Below are 27,577 nucleotides of genomic sequence, written 5' to 3'. Positions count from 1 at the left end.
GAGTGTTTCAAAGCTTGGCAGAGCAGGACCAGGGGTAGTACATGTTATTTGAGAAGGTCATTGACGATGTGAGGTCAGCAGCTGTGTTACAGATGACACTGTTGGCTTCATAAATGGCAACTATGAAACCCTGTGGCAATGGTAGAGAAAGAGAGGGGAGCACACACAGAGTACAGCTAGTCTGTGCCACCAGCAGAAAGCTGCAGGAAGATGGCAAAGCAATTGATGGTCCAGACTCTCTACTGAACAGTCTTCCTCCCAAAGTTGCTGTCATTGGCTTGGCCACAGCAAGCATCCAACTGAGCCTTCTGACCCCTGCTGGCTCCCTGCCTTCCAGCCCTGGGGCTGCTGGCTCCCAGGAGCCCCGGGAACATCTTATCTGTGTGTAAATGGAAGACCCAAGAACTCTGCGATGAAAATCCTAAACAAACAGCTGAGTTTGAAGCCACTATGTTTGCATACTTGATAAACAATTTCCACATTTTCCCTTCCCTGAAGAGAAAAAGAAATACACATTTTCTAACTTCATATTTTCTTTTCATCTCCTTGTATATTTCAATCTTTATCGATTCAGAACATTGCCAAAATTTTGAGCAGAACATTTTTTTTCTTTCAGTCCAATGTTGGGAAGTTGAGAGGCTGTTTCTTACACAAGTATTTTTTCCCTATGGGGAATTCTCGAATTCTCTAAACCAGAGTTTCTGAATCACTGGTGACAGTGCCAAGCCTGAAACAGAGAGGGGGTGGGGCGACTGGGAGGTGAAGGTGCGAACTTGGCATTGCTGAGGGCCTGGGTTCTCACTGCTGCTGCACTGCCAGGCTGAGGACCACACGCTAATCAGATCAGTGGCTTCACCAGGAACCCTGAGGCCAGAGGCTGAGTCTCTGTGTCCATCAATGAGTGCTGAATTCTGAGAGCCCAGCCTGATACAGGAGTGAGGGTGATTAATAGTTGTTAATTAGAGGAATCAATTGATGGGAAAACACATCAAACCAAACATAACTGTTTTAAATCCGCTAAGTGTATCCAATCTGTGGCCCTCAACCTGCAGAGGAGAGTTGAGAATGCCTCCCAACTTAGAATCATAACATAATGTAAAACAATAGGAGATATTTTATTCACTTTGCATCCTGATCAATGCCCCCCTTCCTGGTTCTCCCTTCCCACAGTTCCTCCCCCATTCCCTCTCCTTCTCCTCAGAGAGTGGCGCCCCCACAGTATGCCCCCAACCCTGGCATAGGCTTTATTTTGGTAGCTCAGTGATTACTCGGTTTTCAAGAGTTGGTCTTAGAGAAGATGCTATGAAGCTGTGTTACGAGGTTGGTCACATTTCACTGTCACACTGAGTAGAATCTTCAGCTGAACAGGAATAGGTTCAGTTTGAAGAACTCGGGGCAGGTAGATAGAAATAACTGCAGATGTCCCTGGTGAGACCAGGCCCATTGCTGTTTCAGTCCTGTTTGCCCATGTCCCAAGAGCTCTCAATGTCCCATGAGCTGAGCTGGGGGCCTGACATGCACAGAGTAAAGAACAAAGGGCTGAAAGGAGCTTTTACAGCATGTTGGAAATGTGACACAGAGTGGGGAACCTGCTGACCCACCTGACCCTGGAGGTACTCAGAAACAAAACTTGCAGCTGCCCAAAGCATTGTTTGTTCTGGTTGCCATAGTTACAAGTGGAAACTGAACCATGGGTTACTGTCACTGATCTTGAAGTAAAGGAGTCTAGCTCTAGGAAATATTCCAATCATAGGCTTCAGGGCCTGACAGTGCATTAGTCAAAGAGAATGAAATGACAAAATGCAGCCCCTTTAGCTGAGATTCCCAGGACTGTGTGTCCAAATTCCCTCCCTCCTCGCTGGGGAAGGGAAGGTGATTTGTTTGATGGGACATTACATTCTGGTCCCACTGAATCTGGGGTCACCCTGAGTAGTCTGATGGTGGCAGGCAGCAGCAAGGACAAGTTCAGCATTCAGTCGGCTGACCCTGGAGGGCTGCTGTGGACAAGGGATCGCTGGTTCCTCTCCTGATGCTCTAGTCCCCTGAAGTGGGACAACGGGTCCAGTGTGCTGCCTTGAAAGTGTGGGCGAGCAAACAGGATTGAGTCATGTGTGTCCTGAACTTTCACAGTATGATTCCTGAACATTAAGCAACTGTTCAGTTTGCCTGCCTGCCACACACCCCGACTGAGCACTGACCTCATCTTCCAGGTGTCCCTTTAATTGCTCACATTCTTAACATACTTGAGCCACCCATCTTGCCTAAAGACAGCTGATATCACACAGTCTAGACTTGCGCTGTTTTCTTTCTTGGGTGAACTACTCTCCAAGGACCCATGAGAGTTCCTCTGTCAGTCTCTCTGTGCATCCTGCCACACATCCCGACTAAGCACTAGTATCAGAGGAAAAACTATGCAGTTTTTGTGGCATGGGTTCCTTGACAGCCAGTGAACATTGATCTCTGCAGCTCATTCTCCATTCTCCCTGAATTACTGATGATTACAGTGTTAAAACATGATGCTCTAACTCAAAGAGCTCCTGCCCAGCATGCTGGCCCAGACCTAGGAATCCCGAGGAGCCTGTAGTCCAAAAGAGTCTGACTTTAACACCCCTGTGACTCCCCAGGCTTCTCAGGGAAGGCGCCATCTTGTCCCTAACGACACTGTTCCTTCTTGTCATTGGAAAGCAACCTGTTCTCCTCCTGCATGCACTAGCTTCCAATGTCATCAGTGACACATCCAAGAACATTCTAGACAGAGGTTCATATCTGCAGTTAACCCTGAATATGGCTGCCTTGAAGGCAGAGGAGAGCAAGAGAAGGAGCAATAGGGTTTTGGCACCATGGACATGATAAGGCCAGATTTAAGGCAAAGCCCCACACTAGTGACAGAGTACCTGTCATTGGACTCAGTGTCGATCAACAATCGCATAACCTCAAGTATGTTAAAAAGAAACCAAAATGATGTAGGTGAACACTTCCTTGATTTTTTTTAACATAAAAGTAACCTGTGATAACTTCCCTGGAGATAGGATCTGAGTCTTTTCTTTTTTACACTGTCTATGATTTGAGGAAATCCTAAGACAATCCACAGATACCTGTGTTTGTATACAAGACATTGATGTCTTTAACAAGTATGTTGTGCTCCATCATGCTGATCCCAGGAAACCTTAGTCAAGACTGCAGCATTACATCCCCACCTGAGAGCATCCCAACAGACCGAGGGGGTCTTCTCTTGATCCTCAAGAAGGGTGATGACAGCCAGGTCACGGAGCACCCACAGCTTGGGATGGTTTGTGGGGCTCTAGGAGAGGGCTGGACATACACCCTGTGCATGCTGGTGGAAGGGTGAGATGGAGTTGCCGTTTCTGCATTGCTTCAGGGATCTCCACTCTTTTCCTTGTTGTCCTGCCCTCTGACCTGTGAGCATGCCAGTGGTTGAGCTGAGCTGATGTCCTGGCAGCTTGTGACTATTGTGTGTGGTTTTTGCAGTGCACAGCCAGCTGTGGGGGTGGTGTGCAGAGGAGGACTGTACAGTGCCTGCTTCGGGGACAGCCAGCCTCAGATTGCTTCCTGCATGAGAAACCTGAGACCTCCTCAGCGTGCAACACCCATTTCTGCCCCATTGCAGAGAAGAGAGGTAAGTGCCAGAACAGCTCAGCTGGACCTGGGTATTTCTGGCGGTGATGTCAAACTTCTGGAGACATTCCTTAGAAGATCTCAGGAGACAGGCGTGCTGGCTGGAACACCCTGGAATTGGGGCTGTCCCTTCTTTTATCCTCCTTCAATTTTACAATGAAATAATTACAAGGCTATTCCTGCCACTCTCATCCTACCCAAGAAAGGACAGAACCTTTTGTGATGTCTCTCCTTTAAAAGGCATATGCTTACATCTTTTTGTATGCTCTTTGTGATCATTAGAAAGACCATTTATAACAAAAGTAACCTTGAAATATACCAAACTTCTGTATTCCTTGGGTTGACTCTAAAAGCCATCCTTGTGTACCTGCAGAAGACCTTAAGCAATGGACAAACATAAATGTCTCAGATGTCCAGGCTGAACCTTAGACCAGGCCATCTGGGCTAAGGCAGCCTGTGACTTGGCTCATCCTGAGAACCAGGTGGATGGCATTCAGTCAGTGTCCATATTTTATACATCCTGTGGGAACAAGGAATTGGATCAGTGCATTTAGCACAAGAAAGCCCCAGTTTTGTAGGAAGGGTTTGATGAAAACAAGTGTCCTGCAAGGCCCCTTTAACAGCTCATATAAATATCTGCTTGCTGTGACCAAATACTTCACAGGAAGTACCTTCATGGAGATGGTTCCCCCACCACACACACATATACGCTTTGGTTTATGTAGTACTTGGGGATACAGCTCTGGAAGTAGGGGTTCGGTGGGGGGGGGGAAGCAGGAGTGTGAGATAGCTGGTTACATTGTATCCATAATCAGAAAGCAGAGACACAAAGGAAAGCCAGAGTCAGGGCCAGGCTCTACAGCCTCAAGACCCACATTTTCTAGTGACTCTCAGTCTCCTAAAGATTCCATGACCTTCCAGAACTCCATCAACACTAGGAACCAAGAGTTCAGACAAAACAGTCTCTAGACAAGGTTTCACATTCAAACCTTAACCACCAGCCTGGAGGGGGAGCTCTTCTCTGGCAACAACAAATTCACTTTTCTTTGTGCAACAGAGGTAGCTGATAGGGTCCAGTGCTGCTCATCGGAGTCTCGGACTGACATGCAGTGTGCTTGTTTCTAGGCACCTTCTGCAAAGACCTCTTCCACTGGTGCTACCTGGTACCTCAGCACGGCATGTGTGGCCACAGGTTCTACAGCAAGCAGTGTTGCAATACCTGCTCCAAATCCAACCTGTGAGCTGGGACCAGTCCTGGAAACAAGAAGATGTCCCCATGGCAGAGAGAGAGGCCAGCCCTGAGAGCTGCATGGTGTGCACTGGGATGCATCCAAAAAAGACAGGAGCTGGAAGAAGGACTGTGGGTCTTTTGACCTAGAGTGGATCCATGTGTTTCTGAGTGTGGGAACACATAACTGCACCCTGTTGGGTGGGGAAGTGGGATCCTGCGGGCTGGTCTCCTGCACGTGGAAGGGAGAGTCCGTGCTATAGTGCACAGGAAGCAGCTTTCCCCCATGTTTTCGTTCAATGGAATCAAGTTCTAAAGACAGCCAGATCCAAGCTAGCAAATGCTGGGTGCATTTCTTAAAAGAAAAAGACCAAGAAATCAGGAAAATGTTCACATATCTGCCATCCAAGACACCAGCCTTCCTCCTACTTTGGAGACCCCATTTTCACTGTGAAAGGTTTACGAACCTTGATAGGCAGGTATGGGCTAATTCTTTCCTGTCCCAGTGGCTCCTGGAACAGGTACCTGCAAGTTGGATGGGGGCTATGATATAGGGCTTTGCATACTTGGAAAAACAACATTCCTGCTAAGGTGCTTTCTGTACTTCTGGTCTCTGAGCTGGAGGGGCAACTTCAACATTTTGTCTTCTTCCTCAGCTTTTTATAGTGAGTTCCTGTCTCAACCCATTTCTCAGTGTTCTGTTTTAAATGAGGGATTGGAAGCACTGGTTACATTAAAATCTAGGTGTCCCTGGAAAGTGAGGGTCCCCTGTAATAGAAATCAGTCAAGGGGCCAATGTGCTGTTAGTGTTAAGGTCTAGACTGTGTTTTGTGTGTTGAGTGGTTTTTAAATACATCCCATAAGTTTGATTACTTCTGAGCTGAGAGCAAAGGTCAATAGCCTATAAAGGAAAGGGCCCACGGCCACCTCCAACCTCTGCTCCCATCTCCCTCTGCATTGGTGCTTATTTCTGGTCTCCCCACTTAGGGCCTTCCCAGTAGGAACCCAGATATTTATATTTGCTGAAGTTTTATAATAAATTTTATATTGTATGGTGTGCTTTGGAACCACTTCATGGTTTTTTCATGAGGTCTACTGCTGAGATGAAGGGATGGATGGCAGGGGATACCAGGACAGCAGTCTCTAAGAGGGTTTTAAAATGTCATGGAAAAACTGTGATTGGCCTAAGAGAAAAATTCTCCACCAGTGTCATGGAGGAGAAGAGGACAGATCTGTGGGAGAGATGGGCAAGGGTGGGTGATGGAGGCTGTGTACTGTGTGGAAGCATTTACGCAACAATCCCTACTGGCTCTCTTTGGAGCTCTCCTGAGACACAGAACCCACAGAGGTATAAAGAGAAGAGAAGTCATTCAAGGGACTGCTCACTGATTATAGAGCTCACTCACCATGAGTTCCGTAGTAGAACCCTGCAGTTTGGAAACAAAATGGATGTCATTACCATTTAGACTGTGAATCTCCTAAGAGAACAGGCTGCAAACTGAGATATAGTTTCCATTCAGGCTGGCCTTTAATCCACTGTGTAGCCAAGAATGACCATGCAGGGAAGATCCCCCTGCCTCTCTTCCTCAAGTGCTGTGATTAGAAAGGGTGTGCCATCATATCTGGATTATAATGTTCTAGGAATGGAACAATAGCTTTGTCTCTGTAAGGCAAGCTGTCTACCAACCAAAATATCTTTCCAGTGTCGGACAACTCTTCAGGGGGAACCTCTATTTTCTTCTGTAGAGCCTTCAGCTCATCTGCTAAGGCCAACTCATATGCTGGAACATAATCTTCCCTTAAAGGTTAATAATTCAAATGCTAGTCACATCTAGAAAGCACTTTTACAGAGCATAGTGTCTGGCATTGATTTGACCAGCATATCACATGCTCTGGCCACACTAACCAATCAGAATAACCAGCTGGGGTCCATGGAAAGCCATTGCTATTCCTGGGATTGAGGCACACCCCTTCCTACAAGGGATCATCAGCTAATCCACTGTGGGAAAGCCAGCTCCCATGGCTGGTCCACTCACCCAGGTGGTCTGCTTCACTTGCAAAAGACCTCTGCTGCTGCAGGAGCACACCACAGCCTTGAGTACAGGCCATCTCATCTACCCACGTAGAGAGACTCCACAACCGATTTTACACACAGATCAAGAAAGAAACTCTGTATAATGTTCCCTGAAGAGACAGACCAAAACAAAATTATAGAGGATGCTGAGTGACACATTCCAAAGCCTTATTTCTTCAAATCAGCCATATTGATTCACCGACCCTCTATGGCAGTTCTCCAAGGCCCCGCCATCAGAGCAAACTTCTGGGAACCTGTTATTATCTCCATATATGACCAAGATATGGCCCCAGTCCCTCAAGGAGATAATATGCAGTTACACATTGACATAAGCAAACACAGCTGGGCTCCACACGGATAGGATCAGACAGGTGTTGGCTTCTCTACAAGGAGCAATGGTGTCAAGAGAAAGACAGCCTTCTGAAGACTGGACAGAACTGTGAGCTTGTAGAGGAGTGAATGGAGCAGCCACTGTCTGTCTGAGACTCTGTTCTCAGGGAAAACAATGACAGGGGAGCTGGACCAGGTATGCTAAAGTCAGGATGAACAGAACTAGGAAACTCAGCCCCTGCTCTGACTCCCACTCCAAGGTCATAGCTACTCATGGCCTTCTTCAGAAGAGGACTGAAAGGATCTTACCCAGGCTGCACCAGGTCTGACCAGAGCCCTTATCTATTCTCTGCCATCAACAGTGGAGCAAGCAACTGCCCAGTACCACATTTTGCTTAGGATGTGTTTAGTGTTTGCTGAATGCAGTGGAGAGGATGATACTTCACGTTATACAGCTCTGGACCTGCAGCTCTCATTACAAGGGGACAGGCATTCTGAATTCAGTGGGAGGAGCAGAATGCACTGGACAAGGAGGTGCTTCCCAGGCTAGCAGTCTTTAAGATGCAAAAGTGATTTTAACCAGGAAGCAGAAGCCCAGCCCTGTCAGCAGCCATGGCAGTCACGAGCCTCTGTCTTGTGTCCTTACACATATTTTCATTCCACTCTGTGTGGTCCTTCCTCTTGGTACATACTCCTGTCACCACAATGGTCTAGCCTCTTTGTCTCTGGGCCAGTCATTCTCCATCTGTAATTCTCAGTAAGGCCCCAATACCTGAGTATCTTCAGATACTACTTTAAAAGAAGAACCTACTGTTACACCACACACACACACACACATACACACACCTTCATTCTTTAAGGAGATAAACATGGATTTCCTTAAAGGCAAGTGCTGAACCCGCTGTTGCACCTGGACCTTACCATATTCAGACTCCAGTGTCCAGAAATTTCTGGTCATCATATAACCTCTTCCCGACGGGAGGACTTTTCTTATTCTTTCTCAATTGTGTGTTCTGATATAGTTTCTTGTAACTTTGGGCCAGGAAATGGCTCTAAGTGCAAAGCATAGAAGTTCACAGGGACACACCCAGTTCAAAGTGCATGGTAGGGTCCTGCCTCTCAACCCTCCTATGCAGCACACCCCATATGCAATGTCAAAACCTGGGTACCAGTGAACCCATGGAGGTGCTCAGTGCACCCCTCCTTTCTCAGGACTCACCTTTGGCTGCTCATATTGCCCTGGAATAATTGTATGGTTCTGAGCCCAAGGAGCTGTGGTCAGGTGATTGTGATTGATCATGATGTGTTGTCTACCACATTTGTTCTTAGTGACAAATGGGCCATAGTCAAAGAAATAGAGAACCGAGAGACACCTTTACAGCCTCAGCATGCTTGGTGAATGACGAGTTTAGGCTGAGTATGACTCTGGCTGCCTCGTCTTCTCATGAAGGCTTAGGCAGGGATTATCTCTGCTCCCTTATCAATTGTCTTCAGAAGCTGTGACAGAGCCAGAGGCAGCCATTGTCCCTACCCACTGCCCTCTTGGGAATCATACCAGATGCTATGTTTGGGAACCCAATGGGGTGAGCCCGGAATGTCCCAGCAACAGGAACCACAACCATCTGGACAACATGCAGACCCCAGGAATTCCAGGCTGTGAAGGAGTCAGACAAAACAAAGCTGCGGTGAGACAGAGTGAGGAGCCAGCCCCAACCAGACAAAGCAGATCAGGAACAGCTCTTCCCCCCTGTCTGCCTGTCTGTCCTCTAGATCTAGCCAAAGCTCCCCATTTCAAACAATCCCTCCCAGCCTAGCCCAGAGACTCCAGTGTCTAGTATCTGCATGAGACTTTAAGATAAAAAAAATCTCCTATACCCCTCAAAATTCCTGTGGCAAAACTCACCCTTCCCCACCCCCATATCCAGTATTATTGCTTATCTTTGTAATTCTGAGCCTGTCTGGTAAGCCAGGGCAGCCAGTTCTCAGCTCCCGTGGGTGCTCATGCATCTGTGTCTCAGAGGACACATCAACCCCCCTTGGGGCTATTTCTGCAAGCCCACTCCTGCCTCAGGCTAGAGCAGGACAGGAAGCAAGCTTCATATGCTCTCTCTGCCCTGGTCTTTCCACAACTCTGGCATGTTGCCCTTCTCCCAAGCTTCTTATCATCTTCCTTTACTGTAAGCATGCCATGCCTCTAGACTTCAGGAAGCTGAGGCTAGTGAGCCCTACAAACAGTACTCCCCAATGGGAACAAAGACCCGGGAGCCTCTTCCCTCTGCCCCAGACAAGAACCTAAACAAGGGTAGAATACAAAGTCTGCTAATATGATGGCCCTGACCCCCACCAGGGTCTACTTGACAGATGTGTTCAGTCTGGCACCACCATGTGTACTCCACTGTCTTGCCTGTGATAAGCCCAGGCATGTCAACACAACATACCTGGGGTTAGCCCCATCCTTCCCCTTCTGCTTCCACAATTCCTGTTGTCTGTACTTAGGGGCATACTCAAAGTGTCTGAAACCAGAAAGCTTACCATTGTTCATGGAGGACTCTCTTAGAACTCCCAGAATCCCTAGCTGCAAAGCACTCACTGAGTGCTGCTGCTGCTCCCCCTCCAAGCATGCCCTCATCCCTTTCTCTAGCGTGCTTTGTGACAGGGATCATTTTGTCTCCAAGGCATTCCTTCCTAGCCGATGCCAGCAAAGACCTGTCTTGTGGTTCATCCCTCATAGGGTGGGTCCACACTGCCATTCACAGCTAGCCTCCAGTGTTCTTCCCTCTGTCACCTACTTAGCAGAAATCTCACATCACCCCTTGCCTAAAGATTTCCTTTCTTTTCCAACACAAACAGGAAAACCCAACTCACCTCTTTGTTGCTGTGTTGAAATATCATGACTAAGGCACCTTACAGAATAAAGAGTGTATTTGGATTTCAGGAGGATGAACCCATCATGTCAGGGAAGCCTGGCAGCAGACAGCTGGAGCAGTAAGCTGAAAGATCACACTTCTACCACCATGTCAGAAGCAAAGAGTGACCTAGACATTGTATGAGGCTATAAGTTCTCAAAGCACTCCTCCAGTGATGTACTTCCTCCAGCAAGGCTCTATTCTCTTAAAACTTCCCTAAGGAGCACCATGACCTGGGCATCAAGTGTTCAAATACCTGAACCTATGGGAGTATTCCTCATTCAAAGCACCACATCCAGGTTTCTGGCCCTCATAAGCCAAAGCAATGAGAGTAGCAAGCAAGTATAATAGTAGGCAGAAGAACAGAGATACCCTGTGCTGAGTGAGACCCAGAGCAGGCACTTTGAGCTACATAGCTGGGTGCTAGTCATTGCACCGTGTAAATGTATGCATGGATTCTATGTTGTTGGTGCTAAAGAGAACTCATGGTGTAGGATCCTTAAGTCCAAGGAAGATAGCACCATGAAGGAGACCTCACAGCTCCAAGAAAGCACTCTCTCCTCTTTCCATGCACATATGGGAACCCTGAAGTTCAGGAAAAAGCAGCCATTCTTAGAGAGAAAGGGGCAGTGGGCAAGGGTATGCATACTGGGCAACATTTTGCAAAACCTTTTACAAGCAAATGTTATATTAAGAGCTTGAGATTAAAAGTTAGATATAAAAGAGTTTATGCTACAGTTGTTCATTCAAATTCCATCATGTTGGCCCAAATGGAAATTAGCCTATTCCAGTGTGACTGAGATAGAGGGCCACAACGAAAGCCATCATTGTTTCGGCAGACATTATTTCCTCTGCTAGGAATCCATCACTGAGGTCAGCAAAGTTCTACTGAGAAATACAGTCTGTGCTTCTCACCGGGAATTCCAGTCACAAGAACTCCATGGGTGTTCTAATGACTCTTATTACCTCTGTCAGATTTTAGAACTGTCAATTCATCCCCAGCTCAGAGCCACAAAGTTCACCCCCATTTCTCCCACTGTAGAAGATTCTTCTCTGTAAAGGATTATCTTCATTTAGACATGATGAGTCTGAAGGGTAGTGAAACCCAACTTACTGACAGCAGATCCTCAACTGTTCTATGAACTCACATATATCAGAGCTGGTAACTTTGGTCAGTGGTGTGATCGGGAGCAGCAGTGCTGGGAAGCAGGTAGGTCACATGGGAAGCCTCAGAGAGATTGCGACCACTAGGACATCAAAAGTCAGCATACAAATGGATTCTATTGTTTCTCTTCGATATTAATAATTTTTGGTATCAACTTGAATGTACTAAGGGATGCCCAGATTGGTGATATAGCAATATTTCTAGATGCTATGATGCTGTCTGTGGAAAGATTGGCTTTGGGATTTTTAAATGTAGTAAACACCACCATCAATAGTGTGAGCAGCACCATCCAATATATTGAAAGCCCATAACCCTCCCACTCCCCCCAAAAGCAGATGAAATCCAAACTGCTTCTCTTACTTCAGCCAGGACACACATTTTCCCTTATCTCTGGTTCTTAAGTGGTCAGATGCTAAGACCAATCCAGTAGTTCTAAGCCCTTGGAGCATCCACTTTGAGTTGAATAATGCTACAAGCTGCCCTGACCCTTCAGCTTGCAGATTATGGGACAGTGAGCCTCGAAAATCTTTACAACCAATTCTCCTAATAAATTCTCTTGTTTATCTAGTAACAATCTGTCAGCCTCTATCTTTGTCTATATATGTACTTGTTATCTCTCCATCTAAATAGCTCGGTATCATCTATTTATTTATTAACTTATCTACCACCTATTCACCTATTATCTATCATCTATGTCTACATATCAGTATCTAGCTAGCCTAGCTATTATCTATTCAAGTATCTCTTATCTATATCTACCTATCAATATCTATCTCACTCTCTCTCTCTGTTTATCTATCTATCTATCCATCTATCTATTTCCGCCTATGCATGTCTAACATCTACCTATAGACCTCTTTCTACACCTCTCCATTTGCCTATATCTGCAAGTGTATCTTTCCACACATAAATCCAAGCATCCAATCCCACTTGGTTCAGTTTCTCTGGACAGCGTTTCCATCTTAGACTACTGATTTTCTTTTATGGCTTTCATACACAAGTCATGACTCCTGCCTTAAAGGAACTGTGGACCTGCTAGGGAGAAAGATAGCATCACCCTTCCAAGTAGGATCATCGCTCAGGTAAGCTGAGCCAGCGGACTAGCAAGAGATTGCACAGCAAACATTGGCCCTACACCCAAACTTGGGTTTGCTTGGTGACATAGATACAGAGAATGAGTTCTAACAGATTTAAAACACAACCTACTAATTCAGAATACTGCTTTGTTTGTGCATGTACATTCAACTACACAAAAACTGATAATTAAGTGATATGGGTATATTTCATTTCAACTGATTTTAGTTATCTTCAACTGAAAGCTCTCGAGCCTTTCTTGCTAGTATAAAGATTGGATAGTTTTGCACTTGTGTCTGGGTTAAGCCTTGGGTGACCACATATTTCATTATCAAATAGAAACCCCTTGAGATTAAGAAAGGACACATTGCATGCACAGGTCTCGGTGGGGGCAGTACAGGACTTATCTACACAATACCTATCTATTTAGCATGGCTCCCAGTCTTCTGCAGGTGAGACCATAGCTTATCTTGTCCTCATCACATGCCAGTTGTCTTCATGTGGCCAGAGATAACCATGAGAACTCATCCTATCATTCTGTGGGTTACCAGAGATGAAGCGTTTATCTGCATGACTGCTCAAGACACTCACACCAAGCAGCTGCAACAGGCTAGTGCTACACACATCTCAGGTGTGTTCACACGTTTGTAGGTCACCTACCATCCTCACCCGTGCCTGTGTGCATCCAGTGTTGCCTTGTTTATCCAACCACTGAGTTCTAAAGTAGTGGCCAGAGTGTGCATGAACACCAGAGTATGTAGGAAGCACCCCAGCCTTATAGAGTATGCCCCTTAACGAGTATCCTGTTGAGCTTCCATACCATCACTGCACACCTACTCTTTTATTACCACCTTCTGATAGGCTATTTCATACATGGACTGCACAGGGCCTTCTGGGATGTTTTGTTCAGCTTCCAACAAGGACATACTGCTCCATCAGCCCAAGAGAAAGAGACAGATGCTACTGGACAGGCCAACTTCCTCTGTGCTTTTGCTCTAAATGGGTACATTGCCACTTGAGTGTGTGGTCTTCTGGCTAAAGCAATGCATGATATTCCTGAGGCAGGGAAGGAGTCCAGTAGTGTGGCCCCATGACGTCATTGGCTGTGCAGGCTGCCTAATGCTCTGGCACTGAGAGGGAGAGATAAAGCAGTATAAGGCCCTGAGCACACTTCCTCTGAGCAAGGTTCCCTACTATGTCAGTCAAAGAGCTGCTCTAGGATCTGTGTTACAACAGGGGTGTTACATTAGCCTCAACTCCCTACCTGTTTTATTGTCTATAAAACAAATGAATTCAACCCCTGGGGCTTCTCAAATATTCTAAGATGCTAGCCTTTCTGTTTTACTGACTATCGTGGAGTTAATTTTTTAAATTATTTTATGGTAGGTATTTTGCTAGCATGAATCACTGAGTACCATGTAGTATAGACCAGAAAAGGGTGCAGAACCCCTGGCACAAGAGTTCAGACAGTTATGAACATCTGGGTGTTAAGAATCAAACCTGGGTTCTATGGAAGAGTGTCAAATGCTCTTTACATCTGAGCATCTCTTAATGACATGAAGTGGCCTTGAAACCAGAGCTTCACTCACCAGGCAGCTGGTGGAAAAGTGTTGCCTTGAATTAGAAACAAAATATGAAAAGATTCAAAGGGTTTTCAGAAATCATTTTGTCCACGACTGCTGAAATCCTTATGCCCAAACCCAGACTCTAGGTCACAGGCAGAGCAGGAAGAGGTCAGTTATGTAGAGTCCAGGGCTACCTGGCTACTGGGGGGGGTGCATATATAGATTGAGATACTCCTGGCAGTGTCCCCCACAAATAGCCTTGCCCATGTGCACTTGCCTCTTGACTGGATCTGAGAGCAATTAAATGCCTCCAAGGTCTATGTGCTTGAGTGAAGCATCTTAGGACACCCAGCTGGTGATAGCATTGGGCCACACTCACAGTGATGGAGATTTCTTCCTCTAAAATTGTGCTTTTGACAGCTGGACCAAGCTGACTCCTCTCATCTGGGGACTAAGACCCACAAAGGATCAGTTGTGGATATGCAAATAATGAATGCTAATCTGAAGTGAGGGACAAGCCAGAAACAATTTCCTGCCCTGAGGTTAGGAGAGTAGAGTGGGTCAGATCCTGCTGTGCTCCCTAGGTAGGCAGCCTGGTGTCCAGGGGATCCACTGATTCGGACTGTACATCTGAACCCCACCACCCTCTTTTCAGGGCCAAGAAAGGCATGCCACATAGGTCTCTACAAAACCCAGAATTACTTCCTCTGGCTCATCTCTCCATGTGACTCTGTGCCAAGGGGCACCAGTAGCTGCCAATTCTCACTGATGCCGAACTCCATGTCTTCTGTAGAGGCACTGGATATCACAGAGCTGTCCTCCCTGGAGGAAGCTTCTACCAATACAAATGAGGCCACACCATTCTAGGTTTTTTTTTTTTTTTTCAGTAGCTGGGGCACATCCAAACCTCCCTCTTTACCCTGATAAAGTGTCACCACTGAGAGGAAACGGGTAGAGTATTTGTTCAGTTTCTCTGTCCTCCGTCATTTTGAAGTGACTGTGAGTGTTCTCAAATGTGTGGTGCATGTCCATGCTTCTGTCCTTGTCACTCTTGCTTCCACGACTGTGAGAAGCCTAAGGTCTCATCCCCTGAGTACATGTTCCACATGGAATCATGTGTGTGCCCCAAGTCCACACAATGACACCCTAAGCTCCAGTGTGGCTGGCTACCTTTGGAGATAAGGTTTGAAATGAGTTCAGTGAAGGGTGGGAGCCTAATGAGACAGGACCACTGTTCTCATAGAGAATAGCTTCCAGTCTCTCCTGCAAGCAGAGGAAAGGTCATGTGACAACACAAACAGAGGTTGTATCTACAGGCTGGGGAGAGAGCCCTTGCCTGGAACCAGCCTTGGAGACACCTGGTCCTTTAGCCTCTGGGTCTACAGAATCATCCATTCTGCTGTCAGAGCCACCTACAGCTTGGTATATAGTATATATCCTTTTCTCTCTGATCCACTGGAAGAATTATTTTGTTATTTTTTTTCACTTTTCTCTTTAAATGAGTGTTGTGTATTCATTACCCTAATCAGCTCTGGGTGAGCTTAAATGAAGAGAAGAGGACATAGCTTATGAAGTTTATGATGTTGCTAGAGATGTGTGGTCCTACAGAGGTTAAAATCTTTATAATTGTCATTTATTTCTGGAAGTCCCATCAGGGCCAGCCTGGTCTACATAGTGCCATCCAGCACAACCAAGGATACATATAGAGATGCTGTTTCAAAATGCATAAAGCAGAACAGAACAGCATGGAGGAGCTGGAAGCAAATGCTCAGCACTCAGAACACTTTCAATGTCACCGTCACTGTTGAGGGGACATCACAGGAAGACATCCCTGACACATGTACCATCTCATTGTAAGCCTTTCTGTTCCAGGGCCCTGGTCAATGGCAGGGACTCCTAACAATGACATCATTCATCTCTGTGGTTCCGATTTAGTTCCCTTGCTACACAGTGACAAGGCCACTTTCTCAGAAGTCACCAACTCGGCTATCACTCTTGAATCAATGTTTCCACATACTCAGAGTCAGTCTCAGTGAAGCTCCGTTCTTGCAGCTGCAGGAACTTGGGATCAAAGGGCTGAGGATGTAGCTCAGTCAGCGAAGTGCGCGCCAGGGAAGCACCAGGCCCTGAGTAACAGAACCGGTATAGAAGAGAAGGTGAATGTGATGCATGTTTGTAATCCCAGCACTGGGGAGATGGAGATAGCCTGATTCCTGGGACTCACGGGCCAGCCAGACTCGAATGCTGTCTCCAAAATGAATAAAGAAATAACACAAAATATGCCTGAGAAATGACGCCCATGGTTGTTTTCTGGTCGCCACAAGCACATTTCCATCCCAACGCACCTGAGCGCATGCCAGTATTGGAACCTGGATCTAGAAACTCGGAAGTCTTGTTCTGATCCCATGTGGCTTCTCTAAGGCTCTCTCCTCGAGTGCCCAGTCACACATCCCTCTCAGCTCAGCTTTCCTGAACCTTCTCAGCTGCTTCCACAAGCTTCAGTGGCCACTTGCTCCCCTCCGGGTCTGCAGTCTCAGGAATCCCCACCCCATCCCTTCCTTGTCATTCTTCCTGGGATATGCAGAAGCCTGGCTCTGCCCAGAGGTGAGCTTGCTTCTATCTAACCCCATTTACCTCCCAACCAAATCCCAGCTGCCTGATCCACCCCATGACACCATCTTCCCACTTCCCTCCACCCTGAATCCCATTCCTCTTTCCACTTACACCTGGGTTGAATCTCCAGTCTGGTGTCCTTACTGCTGACTGGACCCATTGTTAAAATAGCAGAACTGTACTCAGCTTAGATCAGGACACGGTGTCTCTTCTTAGCATCTAGCTCCAAGAGATCACGCCCTCAGAAATGCATGACAGCCATGCTGTGCAAGCACCTGTGTCTTTCAGACTGTGGGCAGAATGTGAGCTACTCTTGTTTAGGTCTCATTTAAGCATCACTGCTTAGGATTCCTTCTGCAGTAACTGAAAGGGAATAGAAAATGCTACAAGGCCCAGTCCAAAGGACCAAGGCCAGGAATATCAGGGACTCAAGAAGGGGTCTCTGGAACTAGATGGGGAGCTCAGATAGAGCACTGCACTGGAATGTTCAGATAGAATACTAGTCTGGAATGCTCAGATGGAGCACTGGGCTGGAGTGCTCAGATGGAGGACTAGGCTGGCATGCACAAAGCTATGAGTTTGAGCTCTCGTACTGCACAGAAAGAAGTCTCAGCACTTAATAGTTGATGGTGCACAGAGTATGTATCTCATATTCCAAGTCTTTCAGACAACTAGCTTGCAAATATGAAAGGGTAAAACACATCAAGAGCTATCCACAGCCATCATAACTGTGCAAATACATGGAATGGAAGAGAAACGATTGACATCCCAAGCAGTGCTTTGTCTCTGCTAGTTTGGAGGAAAACATTGGTAGTTATTAAGGAATAAATGAAGGGCTATGGATGAACGCCGATTTCTTTGCCAGTAAGACAGACAATGTGAGGTGGCCACCTACTGGGGAGTCTATGATAAAGGACTGGTTGAAATTGCAAGGCCCGTATATGTGCAAACAAAGCCATGGTAAGCAAGAGGGCGTGTCCCTGGAAGCTAGTGCACCAGTTCTACTTCCTCTGCAAAAGTAGTAATGTAATAGATGAAATACACAAAAGGCATGGAAGGATATGTTCTTTAAAATGTCAGATATTGCTAGGACACAGCCTTCTGCCACTTAGGGGCAATTAACTGCCACTTAAAAATAAAAAGTAAAAACAATGTAAAACAACAACAAAATACCTCAGGCACATACCTCAGGTTCCCTGGAGTCTCCCCCTCCTTTCCTATCTTCAGATAAAGATACACATCATCACTACAGTGACTTTTCTTTGCCACCCTCAACCATGGCATCCTGCTAGCCAAGGGAGTGCTGACTGAACAGTGGGCATAATGGGAGACAGTGACTGTGCATGCTTCCTACATACAGCAATGGACAAGCAAGCCCCTGCCCCTGGGATTGCGAATAACTCCTCCCCATGGGCCACACACTCTGAAGAGACAAAAGACACTCTTTCTGGATGTCCTCGGGTCACAAGCAAGGGCGTATTACTTTGGGCTCTTCAGTTCTCCAAGAATCAAGCCATGAAACTTGTAGTTCTAGGGTCACAAAATCCATGAAGCTTTTCGTTCCCAAAGCCTCTTTGGAGCCTCATCCGATTCCCCCTTTCTCTATTTTTCTCCCTTTTATCCTTTATGACCACAGCAAAGCCCTTGAGAGGGTAAACCTTCAAATGCCTCATAACTGTGTGCTTGGGCAGTTCTAGCCTCAGAGTCATGAAGACTCTCAAACTTCTCAGACCCCAGAACAGTGACACCAACACTGTGATTTGTTCATTTCTCAGTCTAAGGTAGAAGAGATATCTCTGTCACAGTGATCCAGCAAATGTCTTCAACTTTATGGTGATGCAAAACTATCCCCGAGCACTTGCACTGGTTTCCGTTTTGCTATGGCACTGAGTAAGTTACATGAACCACACAGCACATCATCATGATGTGCGCAATGCAGGCTTCATGCTACATGACTAGCTCTACCTGTGGGCTAAACTACGTGCTCAGAATACATATGATATGGCCTAGCTTAAGCATGACGTTCATGTGACTAGATGCATGAAGTGTGCTTTTAGTTTAATGATATTGCCAACTTAATGCACTTACTGTGCCCTACCGACATCCTGAGCCAAAATATAATGTAATGGCTCCCAAAGATGAAGACCAGGCCTACTATCCAGAAATGTATAAAAAACTTTTAAAATAACAATATAAGGGCAAATAGGTCAAATTGGGAAAAAAAGCTATACATGGAAAGAAAAATCTAAAGTGTTTTTCTAAAGACCTACAAATGGTCAACAACAAGATAACAAGCTGGCAAATATTAGTAACCATCAGGGAACCACAGTGAGTCGGCACTTCACACCCACGAGCAGAGCTACAATAACAAGTTCATTATAAAGTCTTTAAGTGCCAAGTATTAAGAATGCAAAATGCTGTAGCCCCTCTGGAAATCAATTGGCAGACCTTCAAAAATTGCAACAGATTTATCACATGACACAGCAGTAGAACAAAGTTCTATGTATAAGCTCAAGGAAATTGAAAACACATTCACTGAAAAACCTTATGAATATTCATAACAACATTGTGCATAACGACCTAGCCTGGATGGAAGGAAGGCTCAGCCACATACATGATTTCATGAGGATGAGTCTTTAGTCAGCTCATGAATTATCCATTGTGACTTTTGCCTCTTATGAATCAAAGAGAGCCTGCTTCATCAGCAGACAGACAGGCTGTAATCGTCGTTCCCCCCCTTCAGGATCTTGGGCCCCCAGTCAGAGCTGCACAGGTGCAACTGCAGTGTGATGACTGGGAAGGTACAGAGCAGAACTGCGCAAGCACAGTGGTGGCTGGGAAGATGCATAGCACACCGCCCTTGTACCTCTGCAGTCAACGGATCTCAGTAACCATAGCAATGCTAACGGAGTTAAGAACAGTGCCCACTCATCTTCCTTCTTAGATGCAACAGACTTGGATTCTGGAAGGAACAAGTCTAAATGTCCCCTGGGGTTTCTATGGAAGGGAAGGGAGATTCTGTAGTCAGTTCTCAGGGTCAACTCTAGAGCTCACAAGCAAAGCTACCATCATGTTTCCCTTTAATCAAAAACACCATTAAACCCTGTCTGAAGAAAAGCCCTTTTGGTGTTGATTGCTGTATTTCATGGTGAGACATAAATTGCTCTCAGTGTCCAACTTTACAAAGCAATTATCAATTGGTCTCTTTGAGTTGTATCACTAGGGCTTGTAGTAAAGCCCAAAGAGCTCGGTGTCTTCATTTTGGCATTTCCTCTCCCTGAGAAGGGTCTAAGGTCAGAAGAGAACTGAGTGGGTCTCCAGAGAACCAAGTCCTTGATAAGGTAGGAAGATAGAGGCAGGAGTGAATCTCAAATCTACACAACTGAGGCCAGCAATTCATCCACCAACCCACGCAGGTTAAGTTTGCTGTGATGGGGTAGCAAGACTACTATTAGCAACAAGGGAATTCGGACAGATGAAGCTAAACATTAGCATAGTTTCCCAGCCTGCCCACTCACACCCTGAGTTCCGTCCCACCAGGCCCTGCTCCAGCCACCTTCATTGGTGGGATCTTATATGCATTTGTTTCCTGTTAACATGACTCATCTCAAAATTACTCTGCCTTCACACGGCATGGGACCTTTCACATTCCCAGAAGGCTACAGCTCACCCTTTCCTGACTTCTCCTCATAGTGGATTCTGATTGGTTTATCTCTAAGTGTATGTAAATCAGTCACAGATGGATCCTTATAGCTTTGTTCTCTGTCTCTCTGCCATCTTTCCTGCAATGTGTGTGGGTTCTTAGCGACTAGAACTGAATGGCTTAGGAGAGAAGGGACAGAAACAAATGACCTTTGATTCATGAGTACTACCCATGTATCCAGCCCCTAAAACTGATGAGGAATTTATTTTGAGAAAAAATAATAATCTAAAAACAAGCAACATTAAGGATTGATGGGCTGAGGATGGAGAGATAGTTCTGTGGTTAAGAGCACTGATTGCTCTTCTAAAGACATGGAGCTCAATTCCCAGCCTCCAAGAGGAGGCTATGATTTGTAACTCCAGTTCTAGGTATCTGATTCTCTCTTGGGGCCTCCACAGGCACTGCATGCAGGTAGTACACAGACTTGCAAGCAAACACTCAAAGAGTTAAAAAAAGAAAGAAAGAAAAAAAAAGGAAGGAAAGAGGGAGGGAGGGAGGGAAGAAGGAAGGAAGGAAGAAGGAAGGGAGAGAGGGAGGGAGGAAGAAAGAAAGAAAGAAAGAAAGAAAGAAAGAAAGAAAGAAAGAAAGAAAGAAAGAAAGAAAGAAAGAAGGAAGGAAGGAAGAAAGGAAAAGAGAGGTGGGGACGGAGAAAGGAAGGAATGAAGAGAGGAGAGGCGATGAAGGAAAGGGATATCTGGTGGGAGGAAAGGAAGGAAAAGAGGCAGGGAAGGGGGAGGGAGGGAGGGAGGGAGGAAGGAAGGAAGGAAGGAAGGAAGGAAGGAAGGAAGGAAGGAAGGAAGGAAGGAAGGAAGGAAAGAAGATGGGACAAAAGTCAGTCTGTGCCTCCTAGTGTCCCACAGAGGAAGGGGTCAGACTACACCAACACCATCCTGGGTACTCAGGACTAGAGACAGCCCCTGTGACAGAGCCACTGAAGGGATGATCAATGTCCCTGGGGAGAGCTGTTAGGGAGGAGAAAACATTCTTGCTTTCTGCCTCTTGACTCTTTACTAACTGCAGAGTCTGCCCCTCACAGGACTGCTCAACTAGAGAGTAAAGGGCTTTCCTGGGATGAAGCCACCATCTTTAGCTCCCATACTAAGCCAGCATCTGTCCTGTCATCTACTACAGATGACCCCTTGGAGCCCAGAGTCCCCAAACCAACCACAACATGGCCTTTTGTCACCTGCCTATCTGACACAAATGCAGCAAGGGCTCTCCCATTCCTCCTCCTTCCTGCCTCCTGGCCCCACAAGTGTCTCTGTGTGTCGTCCTTGTGGCCTGGTATGCAATCCCTCTTCTTGAGGGACCTAAGCAATATAAGTATTCCCACGACATTTTCTGTGTCTTATCCTCCCGTGTGAATACTCAGTTGCCTCCATGAGTCAGAACTCTTGCTATCTTCTCCCTCTGCCCCTGCAACACTCTTGATGTTGACTAAGCCACAGGAAAAGTAACCCCCACTTGGGGCCGAGGCTGGAGCTGCTTAGCTCTCTTGGCTCTGGGCTATCGCTCCCACCCGCACCCCTTCTGCACCCAGGTGTGATGCCCTTCCTTACTGGACTGTTTCTTCATTAAACTACTAAGAAGTCCCAGAGTAACAGACTGTACCATGCGTACCTACCTGCACCCAAGATACCAGCAGAAGTGTGACTAGATTCATAGTCTGTCACTGAGATGTACCCATTATGGTGGGATAATGCACTGTCATATGTTCTCTGCACTGTGTGGGTTTCTGTAATGGTCTCCATCTGTTGTAAAAAGAAGCTTCTTTGTTGAGAAGAAAGAGCTATTCTTACCTGTGGGGATATATATATATATATATATATATATATAGAGAGAGAGAGAGAGAGAGAGAGAGAGAATGAAGTTAGGCATTATACTATTTAGGACAGTAACAATAGTAAGTTCTCTTCTGCTCTGAGCCATAGTCCATGATCTTACTGGCCACAGGTAAGATCCACAATTCCTATTCAGCCAGCCTTAAGTCCCTGTCAGATGGCAGTTGGGTACCTCCAAGGTTCAAGCGCTACTATTGTTCCCTTGAGAATATCTTGCCATGTTGGTCATTGCTTGGGTTTTCAGGCTTCATAGCTAAATGAATTAAAAATGTTGTAAATACAGAAAACATGCACACCATTCTCAAAAAAAAAAAACCAATTAAAATAAAAATGAAACAGATGATGTTCGCTCTGATGATGGTCCCCAGCTCTGTTTCTTTAATGCAGCTCCTATCAGCTTATTTACAAAACTCTCTGAGGTCTTCTCCAACTCTGTTTTCTTTAAAATTAAGATATAACACAGTTAAGTGCTTCCAGGGCTGTTTTAATATATCCACGGTTCTCTTCGTCACCCAATTCCAGAACAATTTCATCTCCCCACATAGAAACTCCATCCTACAGCACTCAGCCTCTCAGCCTCTGGCAACCACTGATTGACCTTCTGTCTTTATGATTTTGCCTACATTAGCATGTTGCATAAGCAGACTCATTTAGAATGTGGTCATTGTCTAGGACCCCTTCCCTTTGTGCAGTGAGTAGGGTGAACGTTTTCTTCTCCCAGCTGATGAAAGTAGACACTTTGTTTATCCAGTCATCCTGGGGTTGTTCTTCTGCCTTGGCTGTGGGAAACAATGTGCTATGAAGAGTCCTGTGTGAGTGTCTGGCTGAGCATGCCTCTTTGTTTCTTTTGGGGTTGTAACTAGGAGTATAGTGGGTATTGTGGTAACTCTGTTTAACTTTGAGAGGCTCACTCAGCTCTCCAGACAGCTACACTGTTTCTCCTATGAGCCAGCAGTGTGTAAGGGTCTGTTTTCCACAGCTTAACCTGTCCTTAGCATTCCTGTCCTGTAGTTAGCACTGTGGTCCTCCTGCCTTCAGGTGTCTAATATGTGCAAACAGGTAGCTCATATTGTTCTATTTACTACTTGTTATTATTTATTGAAAATAGATTCTTCTCATACACAATACATCCTGACCACAGTTTCCCCTCCCTCTACTCTTTCACACTCCCCACCACCTTCCCTCTCTCCCGTATCCTCTCCCTCTGTTTCCCTTCAGAAAAGAGAAAGAAACGTTAACTACACATGACAAGATAGGATTCAATAAAATATCCTATTTCAGTTTCAGTTTGCTTTTCTCTAATAACTAATCTACTGAACTTCTTGGATAAGTGCTAATAATGTGTTTTCTTTATTGTCTACAAGAAGCCATTTGTACTGTTGAATAATAAATGTTTTTTAGATTGTGGGTGTGATTCACTTATTGAATGTTTCAATCTTTTTCTCTTTTCTGGGATTATTTCCCTGCTTTCCTGATAGCATCCTTTAGACAGCAAAAGGGAAGTTCGATGGGGTTTGGGCATCTGAGTTGTTTTTGTTTTTCCATTTTTGCTTGCTTGAGCTTCTCATGTCTTATCTAAGAAATGACTGCCTAAAAAGAGGTCGTGTAAAGCCTACTTGCTTTCTGGTAAGAGTTTAAACCTCCTGTGCAGTAGATGAGTCCCAAATGATCCTCAGTGTCCAAGGGGGATGAGAAAGAATGGAATGACTTCATCTCATTCTCTCTCAAAGAAGCTGCTCTCTGACCCAGGAGAGGGTCAATGCTTAAGGCTGATGAAAGTGGTTGTTTGTGTGTTTGTGGAACTTTGTCAGTTTTGCAGTGTTCTTCCTTTACGCGGGGCTGATGCCATGGGGTCCTTGGGCAAACAGCATGGGTATGATGTCATTGAACATGGTCATTGGCTGCGGTAGTGCAGGCCCCACTCCAAGCCCCCATGGCCTCTAACATGAAGGTTTTCCTTCTCCTGTTTTCCTGTCACACTGCTGCGGTACCTCTAGCCTGTAATGTGACTGTCACTTTCCAAATGTGCTATGCGATAGCTGTGCTTCTCAGGATCACTAAACCCAGTCACTGCTGCATGCCATGCCCTTGTGTCACAGGACGAAGAAAACCATCACCTCACACCCAATCCTCAGCTTACCACACCCTTGCTCTCTAGAATGTGCCCCACAAATTGGAAAACTACGTTTCCCTCATTTCTTCAGAAAAAAATGGCCTCCATCTCTGGTCCAGCCCTGACTATAGATGGAAAACCATTGTTAACTTCCATTATCTAAGTGACTGGGTTAAGTGTACCAAGACACTGGTATGTCAGCTCAAGTGTTTCTAGAGTAGATTGTCTAAGCCAGAAAGAATAGCCCTGAATGTGAGTACCATTCCAGGGGTTCAATAAGGACAACATGAGTTGTTGACATGCCAACATGGATAAGGAAATCTCACAAGGCCCCACCCCTAGAAGATGAACTACAAAAATCCCAATGCCAAAAGAGAAAAATTCTGCTTTCTCCATGACCAGCTCACAGATAGTTTACAAATTTCTAGAGGTCAGCCATAAACACTTATATATCGTAATACTAAATAACTTATCATGTAATATACATATATACCATATATGTATCTATATGCATACACATATATGTAACAGTATCAAAGGTCATGGATTTGGAAGGGCATGTGGAGATGGGAGGATGGGTGGTGGAGGTGAGGGTTGGGGTGTAGAGATGGGGTGGGTGTGTTTAGGGGTGGAGGTGGGTGGATAACTTCCAAGGCAGATTCTTGAAAAGAATCTTTAATTGGATGTACAAAAAAAAAATCATACTTTTAAAGTCTAGGTTTCTGATGAAAGAGGCTGAGTAAACACTCCTTTTGTATTTTTTATTATCGACAAGCATACTTTGATGTTTTATAACAGCAATAGCTCACTAATGACCTCAGCCAAAGCTGCCTGTGACTTGGTGGTGAGATTCACAATTGAACATCTTAAACATGGTGTCCTGGGGTCAGCTTTCCTTCTGGAGTCTGAGGCTTTTTCGTGGCTGCCCAGCAACAACAGTCTCCAAAGAATGTCAAGACTCTCTTGACAATCCCCTAACTTGTGTTATCTCTAAAAATTCTGCTCCTGGTTGTGCCATCATGTACTGCTCAGCTCTACCTTGCTATTCAGTTGATGGAGCCAAAGTTTCTCATCCAGGTTCATGAAGGGGTATGCCTGCAGATTTGTATATATTGCAGTGTCATCCAATCACAAGAAGCAGAGCCGCTTCATCTGCATAAACATCAGGTATATCCAATCAGGCCTCAGTCTAGTTTTAGAAAATGGAGGTGGGGTCTTTTCTGGAAAAGAAAGCACTGCTTTCTAGGACTGGGCAGCTTACAAGCAGAAAGGCTCAGCATTTCTGCTCTATCCCATGCCTCTTCTTTCATCTCTTCTCTTAAAAGCAATGCCAGGGGCTTAGATGCTCCCTGCCATCTCTTTTAGCTTCAAGAGCCTCTTGTTTTAGTAAAGTTTGATTCCCAAGTGAACACAGACAATAGTTTGTACCAATAGAAAGATGGTAAACCCATATTTTACCCTTACCTAACCTATACCAAGTTTAAGGGCCAGTCATCTACCAGTCATCAAAGAACAGCAGGTGATCTTCTTCCTCAACAAGGATGTTTTATAAATCATGATCATATTGCTGGTTTCTTTACCATGAAGATGACCATTTTGGAGGCCTTGGAGCAGAGTCTCACTTTCAAGCACCTGTAGGAACCAGTAAGATTTTAAGTGCACAAAGTGAGCAGAGTGGAAGAGAATTGGCGATAGTAAAGATAGATAAGTCAGAGCAGGCACCACTCAGATGGGGCTACTCAAAAACATCTTCAGGATACCAAACTCTATGTAGGTCAAGCAAGAGCTTTCTGTGAGAGACTGATTGTCCTCCGGAATTCATACTGAATCCTAATCCACACAGTGACAGTTGAGCCTCAGAACCTCCAGGAGGTGATAGATAATAAGGGTGGAGTTTCATGATGTAATTAATGTTCTTTTAAGCGACACAAAAGAGAGCTGTTCATCTGTCGTGCCATGTGAGTATACAGCAAGAAAACAGTCGCCTTACAACTCAGAGAACAAACTCTTACCTATTAGTGTATATTGTGCAATGCTGTGTCTCTCTACTGTTCATTGTTGATTGCTGTCCAGGCAGAGGGCTGGGTACTAGATGGATCTTAGTACTGGCCTCAATATGAGGCCTCAATATGGTCTTATCACTGACCTCATAGTTTGTAAACATTCATCCTTCCTTACTTGCCTATTGTATATAATAAAAGGACAGTTGTCAATAACAGAACAGGAAGTGGTGAACAACACTTCTGGCCAGACATAGGGACTCTGGGGAAAAAATAGAGGCAGAAATTCACCAACAGTAGGTAGAGGTGGGCAGAAGATAGAGGAAAGAACAGAGATGTAGACCTGACAACATGGAAGGACACTGACCATAATTAGTCATGTTAAAATAGACAAGAAGTATCCCAAGCTAAAGGCCTAAGTTTTAAATATCAACAATATTGTATCCTTATTTACATTGCTGGCAGGTCTACAAAAGTCCTGATATACTCACCAAGTAGCAAATGTGCTAGAACCTTGGACTTCTAGTCTACAGAACTATGAAATATAAATGGCTACTTTTGTGCAAGCCAAAGAATCAAGACATCCATGTGAGTTGTGGTCATGGAAAAAGTCAAAGATCATGACATCTTAGATGTGAGGCAAGCCATTTACTAATTTATAACACACATGTACTAATAAACAGCCATAGAATTTACCACCATTCAGCCTGGCTCTTCAGAAGCTTGGCAACTTTTGCGTCATTTGAATTTGCCACATGAAAAAATATTTGTCACCCACATTTTGGATTTAGCATGAGATCAGGTCCACCATGTTGTATTAGGAACTGAGTCCATCAGCACAGTAGTTGAAGCTTCTGCTCCAAAAGATTCCTTTGCAAGGCTGTGGGCTGCCCACTGTGACTCCTTTGGGATCTGATGACCTCGGGCTCCTTTTGGCTCTATGAAATGAGGCATCAGTTTACAAGATCATTGAGAAAAAGGGGAAGAGAAACAGTAGTTCCCAAAGGAACAGAGTATTCAAATTTTCTCCTCCTCAGACACATAGTTCAGGATTTAGAGATACCTACCTCCTGCAAGAGACCTCTTGATATTATCACCAATGTCCCTCTGTCTTCAAGGCGGATGAAATGAAGCACTGTATGAAGCATCCACAGAGATTCCATATGTTAAAAGCTAAAGATTCCAGGAGCCAGAAGATCAGAGAGTTTGCTGTGAGAGTGTGTCTCCTAGGGAAGTAAGAAGCTACACACAAAGTCTCACCAACATCACTGCTTAAGCATAGCTGAACAAAGACAAAAATAAACATGTCAACATGGACTGGGGAAAGCA

At 45.3% G+C, this 27,577-nt stretch overlaps 1 protein-coding gene and 1 long non-coding RNA gene across 11 annotated transcripts in view; one reads left to right on the top strand and one right to left on the bottom strand.

The window, feature by feature from the left end:
* Adamts16 (a disintegrin-like and metallopeptidase (reprolysin type) with thrombospondin type 1 motif, 16) overlaps positions 1–5,931 on the top strand; it is a 114,048-nt gene extending 108,117 nt beyond the window's left edge. For 8 of the 10 annotated variants that reach the window (XM_006517268.4, XM_006517267.4, XM_006517266.4 and 5 more), the window contains 2 exons: positions 3,490–3,637; positions 4,762–5,931. In XM_006517268.4, coding sequence (XP_006517331.1) covers positions 3,490–3,637; positions 4,762–4,877 — 264 coding nt within the window. In that variant the 3' untranslated portion in view covers positions 4,878–5,931. The remainder of the gene's footprint in view (positions 1–3,489; positions 3,638–4,761) is intronic. The other 2 variants (NR_137640.1, NM_172053.3) reach the window with 1 other exon arrangement.
* Gm36607 lies at positions 522–27,577 on the bottom strand. The gene is made up of 5 exons (XR_382639.3): positions 27,316–27,577; positions 27,027–27,186; positions 25,713–25,880; positions 21,919–22,093; positions 522–924 (listed from the first exon to the last, which is right to left on the bottom strand). It is a non-coding gene; the product is annotated as a predicted gene, 36607 (long non-coding RNA).

The sequence above is a fragment of the Mus musculus genome, chromosome 13 (genome assembly GCF_000001635.26).
Source record: "Mus musculus strain C57BL/6J chromosome 13, GRCm38.p6 C57BL/6J".
In the NCBI taxonomy this organism is placed as follows: Eukaryota; Metazoa; Chordata; class Mammalia; order Rodentia; family Muridae; genus Mus; species Mus musculus.
Note: the sequence above shows the minus strand (reverse complement) of the source record. Positions and strands in the feature narration are given on the sequence as shown.